Below are 22,234 nucleotides of genomic sequence, written 5' to 3' on the forward strand. Positions count from 1 at the left end.
AAATATTGCACATATGTTATAAAATGTACCCCTCAAACATTTCCCAGGCTGGCAAGGGATGCTGGAAGGAGCTCTGTGGTGGTCGAAACCTTTATAAAGTGAAACTAATTTAATGACCACTATAGTTTTGCTCTCGCATGTGTAGATTTTAAATAAATTGCTCAATTAACTTTCCATTATGTATTTGTAACTCCTAAGCACCACTTTGCACCCCATCAATCACCCACCCACTTCCCTTCCCTCCGCTTTCATCCCTTCAACTGCTGGCCACTACTCCCACTTGACCTTGATGCTGCACCGAGATCCAGATCGTGAATGAACCAACTCTTTAGCAGTTGACTGTTGATAATTATCAACAAAACACAAAATAACTCATTTATATCAGGCTTGAAGGCCCATGTTTATCAGTGGAATTTTTTTACATAAAATACTACCAGAAAATTCGTCTCCTCCCCAACCATGTCCCACACTTTCAGTCCATTTTTATTTCCTCATCCATCATCATATCTGCAATTTAAATGCTTCAGATTAATCTCAGCTTCTTGGTTCAAAGATTTGCCATAAGTTTCTGAATTATTCATTGCTTTGTCCCATATCAAACTTCTTATTACATTCCTAACATCTTCACTAAATGAGTCTTCACACACTACGACATCTAACTCATAACTTGCAGTGGTGGAATGAAACCATGTTATTGGAATAACCTGGCTTGCGATAGAAAAAATCACAAGTTCCTGAAAGTGAAAAGATTCTAATCCAATTCTAAAACTGAACGCACACTGTACTTGAGCGTTTACCTAAGCTTCAACTGCTTTATTGAGAAAACAAAAAGAGGAAACTCAAATACTTGTAACTTCCCTAAAGTTTCAAATGGTAAATAATTGTAAGATTTTATCAGCATTAATTGAAGTGAAAGAAATTTGCAGGCATAGGAAAAGACATTAAGTATTTACGAACGAATTCGGGGGATGTATTTAGAAGAGGAGCCCATTGCATGTACCACTTTGCTATCCCAGACACTACTGTAAGAGATGGTGAATTGAGTAGTTCCTTAGTGAGATAAGAACAATAGTTACAACTCATAAACATGAAATTTTCACATCCAATCATGTCAATCTACTAAGCGATAACATTTACCAGAGTCCGTAGCCAGAAAAATATACCAAGATATTCCCTTTCAATGATTTATATATGGATGGCAACACTTGATGACCTCACAGTGCTTCCTTCACATGATGAACAGCTAATCTAAGTACATAAATAGAGAGTTGCAGAACGATGCCATTAAACAAATTTAGCACATTGTCTAAAGTGGCCACTTTTATCTCTAGGGGCTATGCATTAATTGATATCAACCAATGCGCATGGAGCAGTGGCTTACAGAGTATCATATAATATGAAATAGAACTAAATTCATTTCAAAGAAGTAATCAATTACTTTATTCCCACGAAAATTTAAAATTATTGGAAATGAATCCAAGCTGGATGATGACAGATGAGTGATGGAATGGCTTCACGCTCTAAATCAATGAGCTTAGTTCATTATATTTTAAATATACACCAGTCATCTTAACCAGTAGGAGTTAAATACACTCTATCAACTCTCATCTTTGGTATTACTTGTTTATTCGAGAGATAAACAAAAATGCAGAGTACTTTTCTCTTCACTAACCTTGCCTGTGCTACTTAATTCGCAGAAAGATTTAAAATAAGATGCTTGCACCTTCAATCATGTCTGAAGGAAGCTGTTTTCTACCCCTAAAGATACAGCTGTAACATCTCCCTGCAGTACCAAATTTATGTTGTACTTCCATACATATATTTCATTTATTTGAGCTATTTATTTTGTAAGCAATGGTAAAATATAAGATATGTCCTACAAAAAAAACTAAGCATAGATTATAATAAAATTACTTATATCTTGTCAATCTTTGATGAAAAATATACATTTAGATGATAAAAACAATTCTTTAAAAAAAATAAACTTAATTTAGGTTTGAACATCTGTTGTTAGGTAGCAGAAATTATGACTGCTAATTGATTCTAAATTTTTAAGCCAGCAGAAAGGGATCCTTTTTATTAATGAAGAAGGGCTATGCTCAAACAAATAAATGTTCCTCTTTTCTTCATCTTGTCATAGAATCATGGATACTCTCATTTTTTTAAATAGGTAAATGCATAATATGCCCAATAATGTTCCAGGTAAAATTTTAAAATTTATATGAATAGGTATACATGATTCTCCATAAGGAATTTTTGTCATATCTCTTATCACTAATTTTTACATACGAGGGTCATCCGGAAAGTAGTACCCGTTCGTGAAATAAAGACACAAAAGTAAATATTAACAAACATAAAAAATTTTATTTGAAAGAGGATACTTTAAACTACTTCTCAACATAATCTCCAAGCAAATTAAGGCATTTGTCATAACGTGTGACAAGTTTCTGTATTCCTGCTGCATAGTCCTTCGCCGCCAGCTCATTGAGATACGCGAGGGACCCATCTTGCACAAATTTTTGCATAATGCAGATGGTGTTTAACAATTTCATGAACAATTGTTCGAGAAACATTGGGAAAATGCTCACAGATGTCATCAATTGTGACGCGCCGATCGTTCCTCACGAATTCGTCAACTGAGCTCACCAGTTGGTCTGTAATGACAGACGGTCTCTCCGAACGCTCATCGTCGTGTGTGTTCCCCCTCCCCATGTTGAAGTTGCGACACCACCGCCGAACAGACGACTCGTCCATTACATTGTCTCCATACACCTCCTTTAATTGGCGATGAATATCACATGGGCGAACGTTTCTTGCATTGAGGAATTTAATCACTGCCCTCACTTCACAACTGGCGGCGTTCTCAATTTTTTTAAACATTGTAAACAATCACAGAAACAACACAGGCAATGCTAGCGTCACGCAACTTGGCTCAGAGAAGGCAGACAAGCCACTGAAGCTATCTGACCTCGTCCAGCGGCTACTCGCGTCGTCAGCACTTCATGCGGCACGAACGGGTACTACTTTCCGGATGACCCTCGTAGATAAATCTTTGTCAGCACCGCAGCTCAACCCCAACAGATAATTTCTTAGCAGACTAGAGATTAAAATTGACCAAAATAGGCTGTTTTTAAACTGCCCTATCCTTGAGGCATGAGAAATTCTTAAAAGTTTACTGCATAAATCCCCAATATTCCGATTAAAATGTCATCAATCAGCTAACCCAGAATGATGTCTATGCTAACTTAATTTTGAAGATGATCTTTAATGCTAAAGATCTGTGATGGCTACTTTCAATGTTTTGCATGCCACTCATTCTACTGTCAACTTTTGGCCTTTCAAACTTCTCCCTTCAGAGGAAAACATAGGAGAGCAGAGGTAGTGATGTGTTCACCTGCTTTCACTAGTCTGGGTCTAGACTATTTTCTCTGCACAACACTCCTGCACTATCTACGGAGCGCATTCCAAAAGTAATGCAACTATTAAAAAAAAATAATTTATTGAACAGATTTGCGCAAACTCTTAAAATTTTAAAATGTAGTGTCCTTTCAGGGCTGCCTTAATCCAAAGTAAAAAAAAAGTCTGCTGAGGCGATGACAGCACCAGGTGGGGAAACATTGGCCCCTGGTGTTTGGCCAGGAACTTGCGGACTCGCAGCGCGTTTTGGCAAGGTGCATTGTCATGATGGAGTTGCCAGGTAGCCGAGGTGTCATTTCTAGTCCTGTTAACCCTTTTTAGGAGTATTATCAGCACATCCACGTAGTAGGCAGCGTTAATAGACTATCCTTGAGGAACAAACTCCATATTGACCGCTCCTTTACCATCTAAAAAGACAATGAGCATTGTTTTCACCTTTAATTTGCTCATTCTTGCCTTTTTAGGCTTGAGGGACTGGTTGGTGTGCCAATGAAGATAATATAGCCACTCCATTTCAGTAGTCCCTGTTTTGGTAAAATTTTTGAATTTGTAATTGAAGTTTGAATACATGCATATGATTTTTTCGAGTTAAATAATTTATTTTCCAAATTAAAGTATGGCTTCCAATCTGGGAAATCTACAATTATGGCTGTAGAATCCATGGTCAATTATGATATTAATGCATTTGAAGGAAGGGAATCAATGTCTGTGATGCTATGTGGTCTCATTAAGGCATTTGACTGTGTCAATCATTCAACATAATTTTCAAAGCTAGAATATCATGGTGTCAAGGGTTGCAATGAAACTATATCTGGTTTATCACCATCAATTGGCTATAATTGATGGGCCTTGATCTTTTGCTCTTTATATGGTTCCCTACAGTGCTCTGTGCTGGGCCTATTACTGTTCATCTCCACAATTAAAGATTTGCCCTATAATATGCAGTCTAAATCTGTTCTATATACTGATGACACTACTTTTATCCAAAAATTTCAACATCCAGAAGATCCAGACACTATCAAGTAATTCCCAAAGATAGGCTAAGGAATGGTTTGATATTTATTATTTATATTAAAACATAGAAAGATGGCCAGCATATTTTATGCAGACTTAAAAGAAAAATAGCTGGCATTGTTGGACTTAAAATTGGATACAAAACATGATTAGGAATTGGTTCTGTCAGTTACAATCAGCCAGATCTGTAGTAAAATGTGTAAAGTTGTTTATATGTTAAGAAAGCTCATCTTTCTCATTGAAAATGAGTTTAATTAAACACTTAATCATGTCATGTCATCAATGTCATTTGAATTATGGCGTTGAGTCATGGTATCATTCCCTACATGTTAAACAAATCTTGCCTCTATAAAAGAGAAGTATTTGCTCTCTTGCTTATATTCAACCGTATGATTCCTGCCATTTTCATAAGGCACCATGGCTGTATTTGGGTAATGCATCTTTAGGGCTCTAATTCATGGGAAAAGAATTTGTATGACCTTACCTTCTAAGATTTCACATCCATAACTACACCATTAGGAGTAAAGCAACTTTGAACACTACTTATTGTAGACTATCCTCACCTTACAACAAATTTCATATTGTGAGCATTCAATTGTATAACTGGCTGATAACCCAGTTTAAATTGGACTGTATTCTGAATTCCAAGAATAGACTATATATCCTGGTTACTTTCTGTCCCACTTTGCTCAACTGATGAAATATTTTGTGACAAACTTTGCCACAATTAAATATTTATGTTAATCTATATGTATATTGAGTAATATTTATATTGATGACATATAATATGGTTGTAGCATCTACAAAAATGAATAAGTACGATATTAATAATATGAGCTTTTTTATTTATTTTTAGTATCATTTCCATTACATTTAAAAGTGGTTTTAGTGATAGCATTAGCATTTACATTTGTATTGCCATTGCTATGGACATTGGCATACTATTAGAATAACCATAATCATTAATTATTAGCATTGTTTTTGACAGTATTATCAATGTTATTAATAATATTCTCATTATTTCTTGCCAGGAAATCAGACAACATTACAACATGAGGTCAATAGGATATCCTATAAGGCATTCGTTTACAGTACATTACACATCACAGTCAGAGAAGTTAAACATTTCTGTGGGGGTACATAACATTATTGCAGAAGTACTCAAGGGGCAAGTATAATTTTACCATTAAGAAGGAACATTTTGATAAGCTAATTCATCACATTTATGATGTTGGCAATCAGCTAGGACATTTCTTCAGATCAGTGCTCCCACACAGCACAAAAAAGGGAAAGGAAACCAAATGCGAGGGTTAAAAAGCAATACAATTGATTTCAAATGCAACTGAAGTGATTCCCAGAATCATCAATATGAGGATTGAGGGGAACTTATTAGTTTGGGGGTGAAAAGTTTGGATTCTGGAAGGGGGAAGGCACAGGTGATGCCATAGCAATTATGAGGTCACTAATAAAAAGGGAAAATGAAAAACACGACGGAAAGGATAACAAAAGAGAAATTGCAAGATATGATGGGAGAGGAGAGAGTATTGTTGGTAGAAATCGAAAGGAGGCAGGAAAGATGGATGGAGAGCATTTTGATTAGCTGGGAATATTGAAGACTGTGATAGAGGGAACAAAGAACAAGTAGTCACAAGTTTCCACTAGATAAGTTTAATTGATTGACCTGGTTTTGACATATTACATCATCTTCAAGTCATGAATGTGATGACGGCCAGAAGAAGTTGTACTACATTGAGACCACGTTGTACAGTAATGCTTATAGTAGTGGAAAATTATTAGTATCTTTGTTTTATTGTGCTCAAATTCCACCACATCATGTCTGAAACTACTCAATTGGTGACAGAGGGAGATTATCCACCATGTGAGGAAGGGAAAGGGCAAGGATACACATGTTGGATGGAATGAAGGGAGAAACTAAGTATATATGTGGAATATATAAGGGTTTATTGCAACGTCAGATGTTCAGGTTCCTAGGATAAGCAATGAAATGCATTATTTTCAGCCATATATCTGTACGAGTATAATTTAAACTTTCAGGCTTCTATTCATGAAATTGTTAAATGTCTTTATTAAAAGAATTTGTAATTTTCTACAGACTTTATTTCACAGTACAACTCGTTTCACCAACTTGGGGTAACATCAGGTATCAGGTGATACCTTTTACCTGATGATATCACAAGTTTGTGAATGTGTTATACAGAGAAATAAAGTCTGTAGAAAATTACAAACTCTTTCAATATGGACAATTTTCAGCCAGTTTCCTTGAATAACCTACCTTGGCTGTTGGAATGCCAGGAAAAAAATGTGATACTTTCTAAAGTAATACCAATTTTTTATGTGCTTTATGTTATTTAAAGAAATTAATGGCTTTGAGTAATGCAAAATGACTTCTTTGTTGAGATGCATATAAACTAGTATAACAACTTGCCTGTATCTTGTTTCCTGTTGATGGTGGGCATGGGCATCATATCCACATGGTGCAAACTCAATTTAAAAATCAATGCTCATTATGCCACATTTGAATTCTCTTTAAAGAGGAAGTAATATGCCTGTTATTGTAAAATGAACCACTGCCTCACACCCTTTTTAATATTAGTGTCCATTTACACTTGATTACCTCTTGCCCTATTACTCAAGTAAAGGTTGCAAGTAGAATTTTCCGGCCCTAAAGAGACCTCACACATTCTCCAATACTCTTACTAAGTTAATCAACCCCACTGGAGACCTGGCATAACATGCTTTAATTTATTATGGCTCCTTTGAAAGGTCCACAATTTATGATTTTAGAGGAAGCAGTTTTTACTTAAAATATAGTTATAAGTTATCAAGAATTAATGAAACAACTCATTATTAATTATACAACTATGACATGATTCTTAAATGTTTTTAGTGAATGGCATTATCCAGTTATGACACAAACTGAGAAAGGATATACTGTTGTTGGGAATATTGGATGTGCAAGCGATATATGTGTATTTAGCACTCCACTATGCATAGTTTATGTGTTATGGAAACATCAGACACAAATTACATGATGTACTGGCAGTAAAGCTTCTTGTGGTTACACTGCAGTAGATTAGCAAAAAATTAAAGCAAAAAGCAAAGAAAAGAATAAGGATATAAAGTCTGTCACCATAAATTTGATTGACTATTGATTTACATACAATTTTACATGAAAATATCCACATGACTACGTTCATGGTCACTCATTACCAATAAATGTGAGTTTGTTAAAATAGGAAATGAAACCACAAAATCTGTCACCAGCTAAACCACAATTTTTAATCTCTTAAAAAATATACTGTAGTATATTCATCCTATTCAAGGATTCAAAACCTCGGGGCTATGTTTAGGCAAATTATTAACCATATCTAAACTTGTCAGTATCATTGATTCTCATGTGGTAATAATTAAACAGATCGTAGAAAAGATAGCTGTGAATACTTAGGTGTAACCAAGGATTTATGGTGGGAGCTAAACATTGTTAAAGAAGCTTTCAAAACTCTATGCTGGGTGATGAGAAACCTCAGAGGAAGTGTTAGAGCAAATAAGGAAAAAGCATTTAAGACCCTCGTAAGACCAGTTTCTTAGTACTCATCACTTGTATGGGACCCGCACGAAGCCTTTACAAAGAGAAGAAAAATAAGCAGACTTTGTAGAATATTCCACATTCTGGAGGTGGAGGAAGTTTGGACTAAACTAAAGGAATAGGGAGGAAATCCAAATTATATCAAAAGGAATGATAAAAAATTTAGGTAAAACCCTGGGCACAAAGTTCAAATGAATAAATTTTTATTTATTAATAAAACAATTGTTTATTGGACCAGTTTATTGGCAAAATTATTCGAGCCCTTTCCTAACTGAACAAATACTTTTAAGAAAAATATTAACAAATTGTTTAGTAATTTGTTTGATGTGTTGCGTAAAATTGAATGTAATAGTTTATTTCTGTTTTTTTCCTTGTTGATTGGGATACTGATGTTAATGAGATGTTGATCTTCTTCTTTGGGTTAAAGATTCGTGCTTGGAAGTTTGCTTTAAGTGAATTTTTTTTGTGTGTTTATATTTATTATCTTTTGCGATATGGATTGTATTTGAGATGTCTCATTACTTTTCCAAGGCAAGTTTGATTGTGACACTTTGGATTTCTGCCACGTTACATTATCTATACATATCAATGATAACAGTTTAGGGATGTGAGATTGCTGATTTGCTCTATGATTTAACTGTCTATGACTGCAATGGTAGCATGTAACCTGCATCTTTTCAATGGGTTGGAAAGTCAACATCCCTTATTTACATTGGTTAAATGAAATAGAATACTCATTTGGGAATGAATGAACATCCTCCATTGATGAAAATGGATATTTCAAAACAAAGTCGATGGATAAATACAATAGAATAAAGAATTTGAAAAATAGGAAAGAAAATGTCTTGGACATTTCCATAGCTCAAGTTATTTAATGATTTACGGAGACACCTTGTGGTTAACCTGGTGGGCCTCAGGGGTTCCCCTCCTGGGGAGGGTATGGGCAGGCATCCTCCTGGCAAGGGTCTGGGTGGGCTCTTTCCTGGCGAGGGTCCGGTGGGGCCTCCTCCTTGCGAGGGTCCCGGCGGGCTTGCTCCTGGCAAAGGTCTTGGCGGGCCTCCTCCTGGCAAGGATTCAGGCGGAAGCCTTTTTGCGACGATCCAGGTGGGCCGCCTCCTTGTACCGGTCCGGGAGGGCCGCTTTCTGGCGAGGGTCCTGGTAGGGCTCCTAATGGCGAAATTCTGGGCGGTTCTCCTACTGCCGAGGGTATCGGCAGGCCTGGTCCTGGCGAGGTTCCGGGCCTGCCTTCTCCTGTCGAGGGTCCGGTCGGTCCCCCTCCTAGTGAGGGTCCAGGCGGGCCGCCTCCTTGCAAGGGTCCGGGAGGGCTGCCTTTGGGAAAGGGTCTCGGCGGGCCTCCTCCTGGTGGGGTTCCGGGAGGGCCCCCTCCTAGGGAAGGTCCAGGCGGGCCACCTTGTTGTGAGGGTCCGGGCGGGCCTCCTAAGGAGGATTCAGGCGGGCCGCCTCCTTGCGAGGGTCCGGGCGGGCTTCCTCCTGGCGAAAGGCCTGGCGGGCCTTCTCCTGGCGAGGGTCTTGGCGGGCCTCCTCCTTGCGAGGCTCCGGGCGGGCCTCCTCCTGACGATGGTCTGGGAGGACCTCCTCCTGGCGAGGGGCCTGGTGGGCCTGCTCCTGGCGAGGGTCTTGGCGGGCCTCCTCCTGGCGACGGTAATGGCGGGCCTCCTCCTAGCGAAGGTATTGGCGGTCCCTCCTCCCAGCGAGGGTCTTGGCGGGCCTCCTCCTGGCGAGGGTCTAGGCGGCCCTTCTCCTGGCGAAGTTTTCGGCGAGCCTCATCCTGGTGAGGGTCTTGGCGGGCCTCCTCCTGGTGAGGGTCTTGGTGGGCCTCCTCTTTGCGAGGGTACCTGAGGGCCTGCTGTTGGTGATGGTCCGGGCGGGCCTCCTTCTGGTTAGGGTCCGGGCGAGCCCCCTTCTGGCGTGAGGCCTGGCGGGCCTTTTCCTGGCGAGGGTATTGGCGGGCCTCCTCCTGGCGTAGGTATTGGTGGTCGTCCTCCCGGCGAGGGTCCGGGGGGTCCTCCTGGCGAGGGCCTGGTGAGGTTTTCGGCGGTCTCCCTCCTGGTGAGGGTCCCGGCGGGCTTCGTGGAGAGGGTCCGGGTGGGCCCCCTCCTGGCGAGGGTCCAGGTGGGCCTCCTTCTGGCCAGGGTCCGGGCGGGCCTCCTCCTGGCGAAGGTCTTGGCGGGCCTCCTCCTGGCTAGGGTCTGGGTGGGCCTCCTCCTGGCGAAGGTCTTGGCGGGCCTCCTCCTGGCTAGGGTCTGGGTGGGCCTCCTCCTGGCGAAGGTCTTGGTGGGCCTCCTCCTTGTGGGGGTCTTGGCGGGCCTCCATCTTTGGAGGGTCTTGGCGGGCCTTCTCTTGGCGAGGGTCTGGGAGGGCCTCCTTGCGAAGGTCTCACCGGGCCTCCTCTTGGCGGGCCATCTTTCCATTTTCCCCATGCCCTTTTTTGTTATTTAATGGGCAACGGTTTCTCTTGGGGCGATGAGCCTTCCAAGGTCCTAGGTCAAGCTTAGGGATATGCTTGCAATGCTGCAGTGGATTCCTGAAGATTGAGGAGTAACCCTTAATCGAAATTAAAAGCGCTTAGGATTCACATCTAGCAGATAGGTACTTATTTCGATATGCCCTCAGTAATTATACGTGCGCACAATCTATAATGGCAATTCACATTTTAAAGATGCGGTACATGTATTGGTTATTAAGTAAAATCAGGGTAGTATATAGATAGCCTTTTGTATAAGTAAACGTATCAATGAATGCAATGCTTTCACGTACTTGTTTCTATTAATATTCATTTTCCCCTGAAAATAAAATTCTCAGCTAAAAAGCAACCTGTGGCTTGGAGTGGCATTGGTTTAAATTGAAAATCGGACCCCCGCTGCTAATACCCGTTACTCTCCTCATTCACTTTAATTCCAAGAATCTGTTGGAGATGCCGCAATAATATTTTTTAACTCCTTCTAATTTTTGCATTACAAAGCAACAATTTCGGAGTGTTCAAATCATGCGCTTTGACTAAGGTTTTGTCAAAGTAAAACACCCCAGGGTTTAAAGTTGCTTTTTACTTTGTAGGCTATAGCGCTCAGCGTACAACTACGAATGCCTGTGACATTGTACTCACGGTATTTCGTCAGAGCATCTGACTCCTTTAAAGCACCGTTAGCTTAATTGGATGAAGCACTCGGCGGGCATTGAAGGATTTCCGTTCGAACCCCTTTCGAGGCGAATGGTTCTTCGACCCTTAAATTGTTACATTGTCATTCACAACCATTACTCACTTTTTGCTGATGATGCTGAAGGCGTCCGCCTGCATGTACTCCAAGTCCTCGAGGTTCTCACAGAGAAGGCTCGACAGGGTGACCTTCATGATGGCCTTGAGCTGGGCTGAAAGGATATGAAATCTTTTAATCATGAATTTTTTCTGTAGTTCTTTCACCGCCATACTATATTTGATGCCCATTTATCGAAAAGCATTATTAAGCTGAGTATATACGAGAAGGAATCCTTCTTCATGAAACCCAGTCCTCATTTTGAAAATTAAGTCACGTTAATTAAAGAACCAATGTATTTTAAAATAATTTTAAGATTATCTGCATACACAAGTAAGAAGTTCAAAAAGATAAAAGGAGTCATTTTTTTACTAGTGTCAAATTTTAAAATGGGATGCTCAATGTTGATTGGTCTGATTTTATTCCGTTTTTTTGAAAATTTGTCATTTACCACCTAGGTGTCGTTGCTGAAAATGTTATAGCTTAACGAATCCTTGGTCGTTGATAGCAAATTTATATGTGGAAAGCCAAGTTGTTTATTTTTAATTTCAATAAGAAGATTTTCCACCAAGTGACGCCAGAAATTGAGTAGTGTTCTATGCGTGACACACATCGATTTCATTTTTACCTTTGGTGAAATACCCGGGTCCTTGGGCATGATGAAAGAAGTACCGATCGCCCGACCTCCAGCGGAAGAACTGCTCCGCGATGATGCAGCCGAAGGTGGGGCCCACAAGGCCCGAGTCGTCCTTATCCACGCAGCGGTCCTCCAAACCTCCGCCTACCGGGAGATCCACATCATTCGCTGAACGGTAAAGGTTCTTCAGCTGCATGATGCTCTGTGTTTTGGAGAAGTCGCGATTAGCTGTTAAATTTAATCCTGAGATAAAATAAATCATATATGACCGAAGAAAGTGAAGAAGTAGAAGGCAGTAAGAATTGTAGTGCAAGAGAGGCGATTCCTAAGGTAACACAAATAAAAACAGTATTTTAGAACTCTTTCCCTCCAGCGATTATATTCCGCTAATGGCATACCTTCAGTAAAGCCGCGATATTTAAAAAGACTGCGGTATTATTCAATTAGTGGGTAGTTAAGGGACAATACTTCAGAATGTCAAGATGAATCACTAAAATGATAAATTTAAAGGTTGATGCAAGTGGTTACGATTCCCATATTGACCTCCCAGTGAAAAACAATCTCCTTCTCCCATTTTGATAACTTTTCAGAAGTTGAGGAAGCGAAGTTCACTAAAAATTTCAAATGTTAAAACCAACCATTGACATTGGCATAAGCTATTTCGAGTTCACAAAATGAATCTTCATAGAAGCAAGGAATTGGAATGTTTGATTTTACTAAACTTGTCACTCGATCACTGCGAGGAGAGGAGCAAATACCTTTTCAGACATGACGTCTCTGAAATGGTCAAAGCCCTTGGCCCTGGAGAGTCTGCACATCTCTCGCATATCGTTGTAAGAGGGCAACCCATGGTCCCTGCCCCTCTGGATGTCTATGCTCACCAGGTCCTGTCCGAAGGGCTTCTTTGTCTTGAACAACTTATTCGTGACCTGGAAAAGAAACGTTGGACAACGGTCTGGAAACTACGTGTCGCCTGAGGTCCACGTTGTTATTTCGTTATTAGATCTGGTTTTTCACGTGAACGTGATTTGCAAGTTCCTCTACTCTTCAATCTTATTTTAAAATAAAAGTTGATCATTTATTTTGAAATATTGTTAAAGTACATTTCGTTTCATTTCAATAACAGCTGCTCATGAATATAATCTTCATCTTCATAATACCCCGCAAAGTGCCGCAAGGGCGTGTGGCGGGGGGTGTTAGGTCACCACCAGTAAAAAAGAACAATATCACATGCAAAGACAAATACATGAAAAACTACACCCACAGCAGCGCACACACTCATTCAAAAAACCCTTCATTCAATACTCATGCAAACACATATACCTTAAACCAACAAACAACTGCACCCCTGGATGCAGCACTAAAGCCATCCAACAACACGTAAGTCAGGATAATACAAGCAAGAATGCGAAACTCCACCACCACATGAACATGCAACACAAAACACTATGCCCCCCGAGGAGACAGTGAAAGGCAATGAATGCGTCCCCATGTTGCAGATCCTTCCGCGCAGAGGAACGAGAGTTTGAAGGGGGGACTCAAAAACAGATGAACAGAACGCAAATGGGGTCATTCGGAAAGAATGGGTTATGATAACAAAAACACACGAGGTAAGAGGAAGAGCTAGCAATTGAGAAGAACTAATTATTTTTTAGACGCTGAGGGTGGCAAGTGGAATTTTCGCTATCTATAACCCTGCAGTTGCTATCCCGTATTGCCCGTGAGAAGAAGGAGTCCTTGAGTCTGCTAGTTTTGGCATCTTTTTCCCAAATTTTATATGCATGATCCAAGCGGCCAATGTATGTAGCAGTGCGAAAAATTTGAGAGATCTCGGTGTTGAAACATGATGATCTGAATTTATGTTGTAATTTCAATGTTGCATTGAATCGTCTCTCTTCTAATGATTCCCACCCCAACTCCATAAGCATTCCTGTAACGGTTTTCGTTTTATCATAAGAATTTTTAACAAAACTGACTGCCCGGCGGTGAACCTTCTCTTCCCAAATGAAGCTTTATTTACTCGGACCCCATACGCTACATGCGTATCCTAAATGAGGCCTTACAAAGGCGTGGTAACAACGTTCTTTGACCTTCGAGTCCATTTTGACAACAATACGTCTAATATATCCCATTTTTTATATTCTTGACCGCAGAGTTTACGTACGTGAATGCCCCTAGTTAAGTCTTTAGTAAATGTAACACCTAGGTATTTTACCTTATCAACTACTTCTAGGCCAAATCCAGCTAATTTTTAAGCAAATTCTGTTGATCTTTTAAAGAAATTTACCACCAAACATTTATTATACTTTAGTGTCAATCCTCAGTTATAATACCATTTAGTAATGAAATCTAAATCCTGCGCTAGAATAAAACAAACCTCATCCCAAGATATCTCCCGATAGATCACCGTGTCATCCGCCAACATCCTAATTTTACTTTTCACTTCGCGGTTCAAATCGTTAACAAAAATCAAGAAAAGCAACGGCCCGATTAGACTTCCCTGAGGTACCCCCGACGTGACTCGAACACTGTCGGAACTAGCGCCATTAAGGACCACCCTCTGAGTAGGGGGAAAATGTTTGTCCTGGCGCAGGTTTGACCTTGACATTCCAACCCGGAAGTGTCGGTCGTAGAGAAAAACAAATGACGTCACGTGAGAGAGGGGGGCATTTGTCCTTCACAGGCAATATAATTGCATCACGTCAACCCAACCCACGCAGAAAAAATCATCCTGGCGCAAGTTTCACCTTGAAACTCAAACCCGGATACATCAACAACTATCGGTCGCAGAGAAAAACAAATAACGTCACGTGAAAGAGGGAGGGGGGCATTTTTCCTTCATATGCAATCTAGTTGTACGACGTCAACACAACCCATGCAGGAAAAATCATGACCCAAGGCCATCGCCTCTTATATCTCAAGAACTATCAATTGTAGAGTACGACAAACGGTGCCAAATGAAAGAGGAGGCAATTACACTTCAGATTATAGCCTTAAAGTGCCCTCTTTAAATATGGCAATATGTAGATTTCATCAAATATCTCGTTGAATAATAACGACAACAACAAATTAACGAAAATAATCAAAAGACAACGTGATTATATGTAAAAAAGTTCCTTATCATTTTTTGATAGCACTTTAAATAAGCCCGTAAAAAATTAATTAAAGTTCTCAAGACCTAATTTTTGAAAATCCCGCTATTTCTCTTCAATTCCGCTTTGTTATTCTCTCATTCTATCCCTATTAATCAGTCTCCTTCTCCTATTCGGAAATTGACATTTAAAGCGGGGATCATGAAGAGAGAGTAGAATTGCGTTAACCGGGAAACGCCCATCCCTCACCCCTAGCTTTTTCCCTTTCCACTACACCTTCTACGGAGTATATAAAGGGGACGGATCGGTGGTAAGTCGCCAGCAGTCCGGGAAATATTCCCGGTCTATAGGCCCACCTAATCATCGTGTAGGGTTCCAGATGAGATCTTCCTCCGTGGGGCTAACACCAAAAGCTGCGGGGTAAGTATGACCCGTTAGCCAAATTGGCTTTTCGGATTTTTTTTCATTTTTTCTATACGCTTTAGAAGCGAGCAAATGTGAAGATAGGTCACTCTCGATGCCCGCCTTCGATTCCCGGCAAGAAAACCGGAGACCCTTTCCAGGGTATCCAGGGGTTTTTAGGGTACGGGAATATCATTGTCGTAAGGACACCCCCTATGTACCCCTTAGCGGGTTGAGCAGCGTGGGGGTACTCAGTACTATCGTAAAATCGTACTGAGTATTTTCCAGAACTTTCAGACCGATCAGACCAGTGGTTTTTGCCCTATGGCCAAAAAAGCCGAAATTTTCGGGAATTATGCTCAATAACTCCGTTGTTTGAAGAGATAAAAATATAATTTAAATTTGAATGTTTATCAAAAAACAGCTGGCTACCGATTCCGCGTGGAATTACCCGTAAAAATATTAGGGTTTACCCTAGGGTAATAAGGGTATAGTAAAATCCACGACTGAAATACCCTTTTCAAAATGCTATTTGATACCGAGCATAAGTGTTTACTATTCCCAATTTCTAAAAGTTTGATATACCAAATAGGTAGGTCACTATTCCTAAAAGAAAGGATAAGAATTAGGCGGTGGCGTTTACAAAAAAAACCCTCTAGATAAAAATATGGTTTAAATTTGAAAGTTTATCAGGGAAAAATTAGTTATCTATTCCGCATGGAATTACCCGTAAATTATAAGTGTTTACCCTTGGAAAACTAAGGGTATGGAAAACACCCCGAATTGAGGTACCATTTTTAAAATTCTATACGATACCAGACATAAGGGTATAACATTCCCAATTTCTAAAACTTTGATATACCAAATAGGTGGACCAAATATATAATGTTTTCTCTAAGGAATAGGGATACAAAATTGTTAAAATTCATATATATTAAAACGAACATTTTGTTTCAAATAATTTTTATTTGATTATTTTTTTTAAATATAAAAAACTTTTCTTGACTATAATTGTATATCATAACCTCCCCCACCGTCATTGTAAACATTCGGGGGAGAAAAATTTTCTTTTCCCTCCCCCGAAAAAAGATTGTCGCCACCACCCCCTCCCCGAATCGGGTGGTCATCTTCTCCACCTTCTCCACCCAGTAGCGGGTTTCCTCCTCCAAGTCCTCCTTCTTCAGAAATGACCCCTCCTCCTGCAACCGAAAGAATCTTTCCCGGATGCTAGCCTGCCAGAATAAAAATAGGTACCGTAAGTAGATATTAATTACACCTCGAGCATTATTAAAATTTGATATAACCAGTTAAAAAAGCTACCACAGAAGTTGATGAAGAGGTCAACGCTTCGGGTGACGTTGAGGTGGAGGTGGTGACGCTGACAGTGGGGGTGCTGTTAAGCGTCGTGGTTGAGGGGGTGGACTCCATCCTACAAAGGTAAAAACGAAAACTTTGTATACAATAAATCATATGTTTATATATATATTAATCGTTACTCACATCAATCAACTGGAGGGTGATTAGAACTGCCAAAACCACCCTGTCCTCGGCTACTATTAGAGGTAACGTCATCAGACACTACAAATGAAACATCTGTAGCGATTCTTTCAAGGATGATTTGACATATTCTAGCTCCTCTTCTCACCAAAAAATCCTCATCACTATGGTTATAGAGGAGAACCTTAATTTCCCCCCTATAATCAGGATCAATTACACCCGCCCCAACTTCTATCCCATACCTAAGCGAAAGACTAGAGCGGGATGCGAGTCTCCCGTAAAATCCTTTGGGGATTTCAAGGGAGAATCCGCAAGGTATTAAAGCCCGCCCCCGCTTAGGAATTATATCCCACTGGACAGCACTAATATCATATCCAGCAGGGCATTCATAGCATGGCATAGGGGTACTTGCAAACGGGTGTAGTTTCCTAATGATGATGGAAATTCTGAAAATTTTAATATGATAAATATATATATTTAAGACCCCTCCTCAACCATATTTAAATAACATTTAAAATAATGTTAATTATCTCTAAGTCATAATTACCCAGAAGCAGAAGTAGTAGCCTCCATGATGATGATTTTGGTGCAGGAGTGGTGACAAGACTGGAATATGGTGCAATTCGGCAATTCGGCAATGAGCGGCGATGATCAGAGGAGAGCGGATAATAGCGACGGTAGTAGATCTCTGCCAGGTGTTGAATGATGGAGACTCAAAGCTGAGGGTTTATATACAGGAACGCTTCTGTAGAGCATCATGCTACGTGCTAAAACTAGGAAGTTAGAGGAGGAGGTTGCATTAAGCAAGATCGGATAGTGGAGTGGGTTTTTTTTCACTCCACTGACCTCACTCGTTGAACATATCCCAACATCCTTGAGAGATTCCTCATCCTCCTTAATCTCTTTCAATAACAACTCCTTGCATGTCCTCGGATGTTCGGCATTGAGCATTGCATTTTTCAGTAGAAGCTGCAACTCCAAAGACCTTGGCACATGCTCAGGTTGCGTCGAAGGATAATTGAAAGGAAATACCTGAACTAGTCAATTCCATCCAAGCACATGCGTAGATGATGAAATTACTTGATTTCAACTAGGTAACTTTCTTGCGCGGATGTTCGGCATTGAGCATTGCATTTTTTCAGTAGAAGCTGCCAACTCCGCAAACCTTGGCACATGCTTAGGTTGCGTCGGTGGATAATTCAAATGGCTGAACTAGTTAATTCCATCCACATCCAGACCAGCACATGCACAGATGATGACATTACTTGATTCTAACTAGGTGGCCTTCTTGCACGGGTGTTCCGCTGAGGGAATTAGCTTTTATTTCTATAAAACTCCACTTCTGAGAGTTAAGTTTCCATTTCCTCCAGAGCAGCTTAGAGAGCTATTACGGACAGATTTCACCTCCCGAATCATCAGCTGTATTCATTGACGTCAGGAGTAAGTACATATCATTAATAATCGCATTAATTTCTTAGGGTATATGCAATACCTAAAAGAAATTCATATATAATTGATTTTATCAATAGGATTGCATAGTTTGTTAACTAATCAGAAGTAGTAATATATATACAGCAATGTGTAACGTAAATTCACTATATAAAATATCATTATTAAAGTTATCAAAATATATTGTTCAAAGCGCATTCGTTAAGACGGAGAAGAGACAATCACCGGGTATCTCATTTAGACATTGTTTGCAGAGTAAAGTTGACATAATCTTGTACCATTTATCCGATTCAATACCTCGCACTACGTTTAATCATATTGAGCAATATACTATTGCAGAAGAATACGAGTTTCTGTTCGAACGGGGTTATGAAGTAGATGATATTCGTTACGAGGTTTTTCTACCTCTAGATCCTGCACTTAATGTAATGAGATGAAAATGTATTTTTTCATACGTATCATTTTTTTTATTTTATTTCAGCAACAGCTCAAAGAACCTTTAATCATGCCCTCTATCCAAGAAATTCTAGAAAATTACAATGCTGGTAGCTATCACAATTCGCAAGAATTAGAACAGGCATTAAGTGACATATATATGAAAATAGTGTTTAATGACGATAACATTTCTGATATGGGGACGTATAATCGAATGAAAAATGCGCTGGATAAGGCAAAGGGAAGAAAATTTTGCACTTACTGTGAAATCTTCTATGACATTGACGAGGCTATGCCTCATGAGAATACCAACGCGCACCGGATTAAAATCAACGAGCAAATAGGGAGAGGATTCAATGAAATTGAATCAGCTATTCGTTCCAGACTGAAAACATTTTGGATTACTCCAGTGGAAGATGGTGAACAGGACGTGATCTCATTTCTCAATAACATCAAAACTCAGTTGATCGAAAAGATAAGTGATCAAATAGTGGAAAATAGTGCCATTAAATTCAATCTTGTTTTAATTTGCAAATTAAAAAAGGGTGAGAGGGATGAAATGAACGCTTCCTTCAAAACCAACAATCGCAGGTTATTGTTACCTGATGAAATTGAGGAAGTAATCAATGAGATATTTTCTAAACTTTTAAAAGAAAAGTCCGAATTTCAAGCTAAAGGTTCAGGATGGGCCTTATCAAATGTGCTAGGTTTAGAACTGCGAATAAACAAGTACACGCCATTTCGAGGATCAACATTCATTGAGCTGCCTATAAAAATTAGGAATACTAAATCCGTTATCAATATCAGAAATGATGATCAATACTGCTTTAAGTATGCCATTTGGGCCAAAAATATCGATAAGGATCCTCAAAGAGTTTCCCAGTATAAGACACGAGCATGCCATATGGGTTACAATTGGGACTGCATCGCGTACCCGGTGGAGCTGAAAGATATTCCCAAATTCGAACGTGTCAATAATATTTCAATCAACGTTTTTGGTCTGACAGATAAGAACCTCGTGTACCCACTAAAAATTGTAGATCACGAGCTCGAGGATCATCGCGACCTCCTTTACATTAGCAACGAAACAACCGCTCACTATTGTTGGATTAGGAATTTTGATAAATTGATTCACTCCCAAATTACGAAGCATTCTAATAGAATATTCACTTGCAAACGCTGCCTCACACATTACCAGAGTGAGCGCAGGCTAGAAGAGCATCAACAGCTATGTAAAGGTACAGGCGAGCCGAGTAAAATCGTTCTACCTGACGAGGACAATAAAAGTTTACAATTCACAAATTTAAATTATTCTTTTCGGGTACCTTTTGTCATTTACGCTGACTTTGAACGTCTTCTGGAAAATATTAGTACCTGCGAGCCTTATCCTTACTCATCCTATACTAATTTAATGCAGAGACATACCCCATTCAGCTTTAGTTACATCGTAGTGGGACCTGAGGGATGCGAGGACCCATACCTGTACCGAGGTCCCAATGCTGCTAGGGTATTCATTTTACGGATGAAAGAAGAGGCTGAAAAAGTTTGTAAGCTTTACAAAAATATTATTCCAATGAATCCTCTCACTCCAGAGGAAGACTCAGATTTTGAAACTGCAAACGCATGTCACATTTGTGGTAAAGAATTGAACGAGAATAAAGTTAGAGACCATGATCATTTGACAGGAAAGTATAGAGGACCTGCGCACTATTTTTGTAACATTCAATATAAAATGCCGAATTTCCTTCCAATCTTTATTCATAACCTCTCATCATATGATGGGCAATTCATCGTACGAGAGCTTAACTATGATGACAGGGAAATATTTATAATTCCGAATTCTGAAGAAAAATATATATCTTTTTCTAAGTCTATCACGGAAAATTTCAAAATTCGGTTTGTTGACACGTTTAGATTCATGCCTACCTCTCTAGCTTCATTGGTTGCCAATTTAACAGAGTTTAAATGCACAAGCACAATATTCGGTGAAAAGACAAATTTAGTTACACGAAAAGGGGTTTATCCCTATGATTACACTGATACGTTGAATAAACTCGATGAAACCTTGCTCCCGGAAAAGGAGAATTTTTACAACAGACTGACCGATGAATATGTATCTGACGAAGACTATCAGCATGCAGAAAATGTTTGGGACGCATTTGAATGTGAAACACTCGGCGATTACAGCGATGTCTATCTGAAAAGCGACGTGACCCTTTTAGCTGATGTTTTTGAAAATTTTCGTGACGTATGCTACAGCGCGTATAAACTAGATCCCGCGTGGTTTTATACTGCTCCAGGTTTAACTTTTGATGCAATGCTCAAATACACTGAAATAGAACTAGAGCTTTTGACTGACTACGACATGATACTAATGATTGAAAACGGCATCCGAGGAGGAATTTCACAATTCTGTAAAAGGTTCTGCGAATCGAACAATAGATACATGTCAAGTCATGACCCAGATTCAGGTCCAACCTATTTGACATATCTAGACGCTAACAATCTCTATGGGTGGGCCCTTTCGAGACCCCTTCCCTACGGTAAATTTCGATGGTTAACACAGGCAGAAATTGATGATTTAAACGTTGAAAATGTTCCCGAAGACAGTGAAACTGGATATATTTTCGAAGTTGATTTTGAGTACCCACATAGGCTACACGATACACATTCAGATCTCCCTCTTTGCCCGGAAAACAAGACACCACCTGGCGGTAAACATTAAAAACTGCTAGCAATTCTCGAAAATAAGAGTAAATATGTAATTCATTACGTAAACTTGAAACAAGCTTTAGAACTAGGACTGGTGCTGAAGAAGGTGCATAGAGTAATCAGGTTTAGTCAATCACCTTGGTTAAAGACCTATATTGATTTGAACACTGAGAAAAGAAAAATGGCAGTCAATGATTTTGAGAAGGATTTCTATAAACTGATGAACAATGCAGTATTTGGTAAAACAATGGAGAACGTGAGGAAACGTATGAATATGGAATTAGTGGTAAACGAAAAAAGACTACAAAAACTAATTAATAAGTCAACATTTCTGGATAGGACGATTTTTCACGAGTGTTTAGTTGCCATTCACATGCGGAAGGCAGTCATAAAAATTAATAAACCTATATATATAGGTTTCTGTGTCTTGGACTTGAGTAAGACTTTAATGTATAACTTTCATTATAGAACAATGCTTCCGAAATACGGGGAAAATATATCCTTCGCCTACACCGATACTGATAGCTTCATATATGAAATAAAAACGGATGATGTGTATAGGGATTTTCTGGGGAACCTAGATGCATTTGACATGTCGAATTATCCAAAGGATCACTTTTGCTTTTCTGAACAAAATAAAAAAGTAATTGGTAAATTCAGGGACGAATGCGATGGAAACCTAATGACACATTTTGTCGGA

At 39.6% G+C, this 22,234-nt stretch overlaps 2 protein-coding genes and 1 long non-coding RNA gene across 3 annotated transcripts; all 3 read right to left on the reverse strand.

Moving 5' to 3' along the window:
• Positions 1-8,951: 8,951 nt before the first annotated feature.
• Positions 8,952-10,372, reverse strand: LOC139689956 (basic proline-rich protein-like). Its single transcript, XM_071587105.1, has 2 exons — positions 10,151-10,372; positions 8,952-10,067 (listed from the first exon to the last, which is right to left on the reverse strand). The coding sequence occupies exons 1-2, from the start codon at positions 10,370-10,372 to the stop codon at positions 8,952-8,954; spliced, it is 1,338 nt and encodes a 445-aa protein (XP_071443206.1).
• A 63-nt stretch (positions 10,373-10,435) lies between these two features.
• Positions 10,436-12,774, reverse strand: LOC139689953 (peroxidase-like). The gene is made up of 4 exons (XM_071587101.1): positions 12,706-12,774; positions 11,939-12,149; positions 11,320-11,425; positions 10,436-10,583 (listed from the first exon to the last, which is right to left on the reverse strand). Exons 1-4 carry the CDS (start codon positions 12,772-12,774, stop codon positions 10,436-10,438), a joined length of 534 nt encoding a protein of 177 aa, XP_071443202.1.
• A 3,835-nt stretch (positions 12,775-16,609) lies between these two features.
• Positions 16,610-17,520, reverse strand: LOC139689957 (uncharacterized). The gene is made up of 3 exons (XR_011701445.1): positions 17,486-17,520; positions 16,762-16,870; positions 16,610-16,673 (listed from the first exon to the last, which is right to left on the reverse strand). It is a non-coding gene; the product is annotated as an uncharacterized lncRNA (long non-coding RNA).
• Positions 17,521-22,234: the final 4,714 nt, after the last annotated feature.

This window comes from Hetaerina americana, unplaced genomic scaffold, assembly GCF_022747635.1.
Source record: "Hetaerina americana unplaced genomic scaffold, ioHetAmer1.1.p SCAF_296, whole genome shotgun sequence".
In the NCBI taxonomy this organism is placed as follows: Eukaryota; Metazoa; Arthropoda; class Insecta; order Odonata; family Calopterygidae; genus Hetaerina; species Hetaerina americana.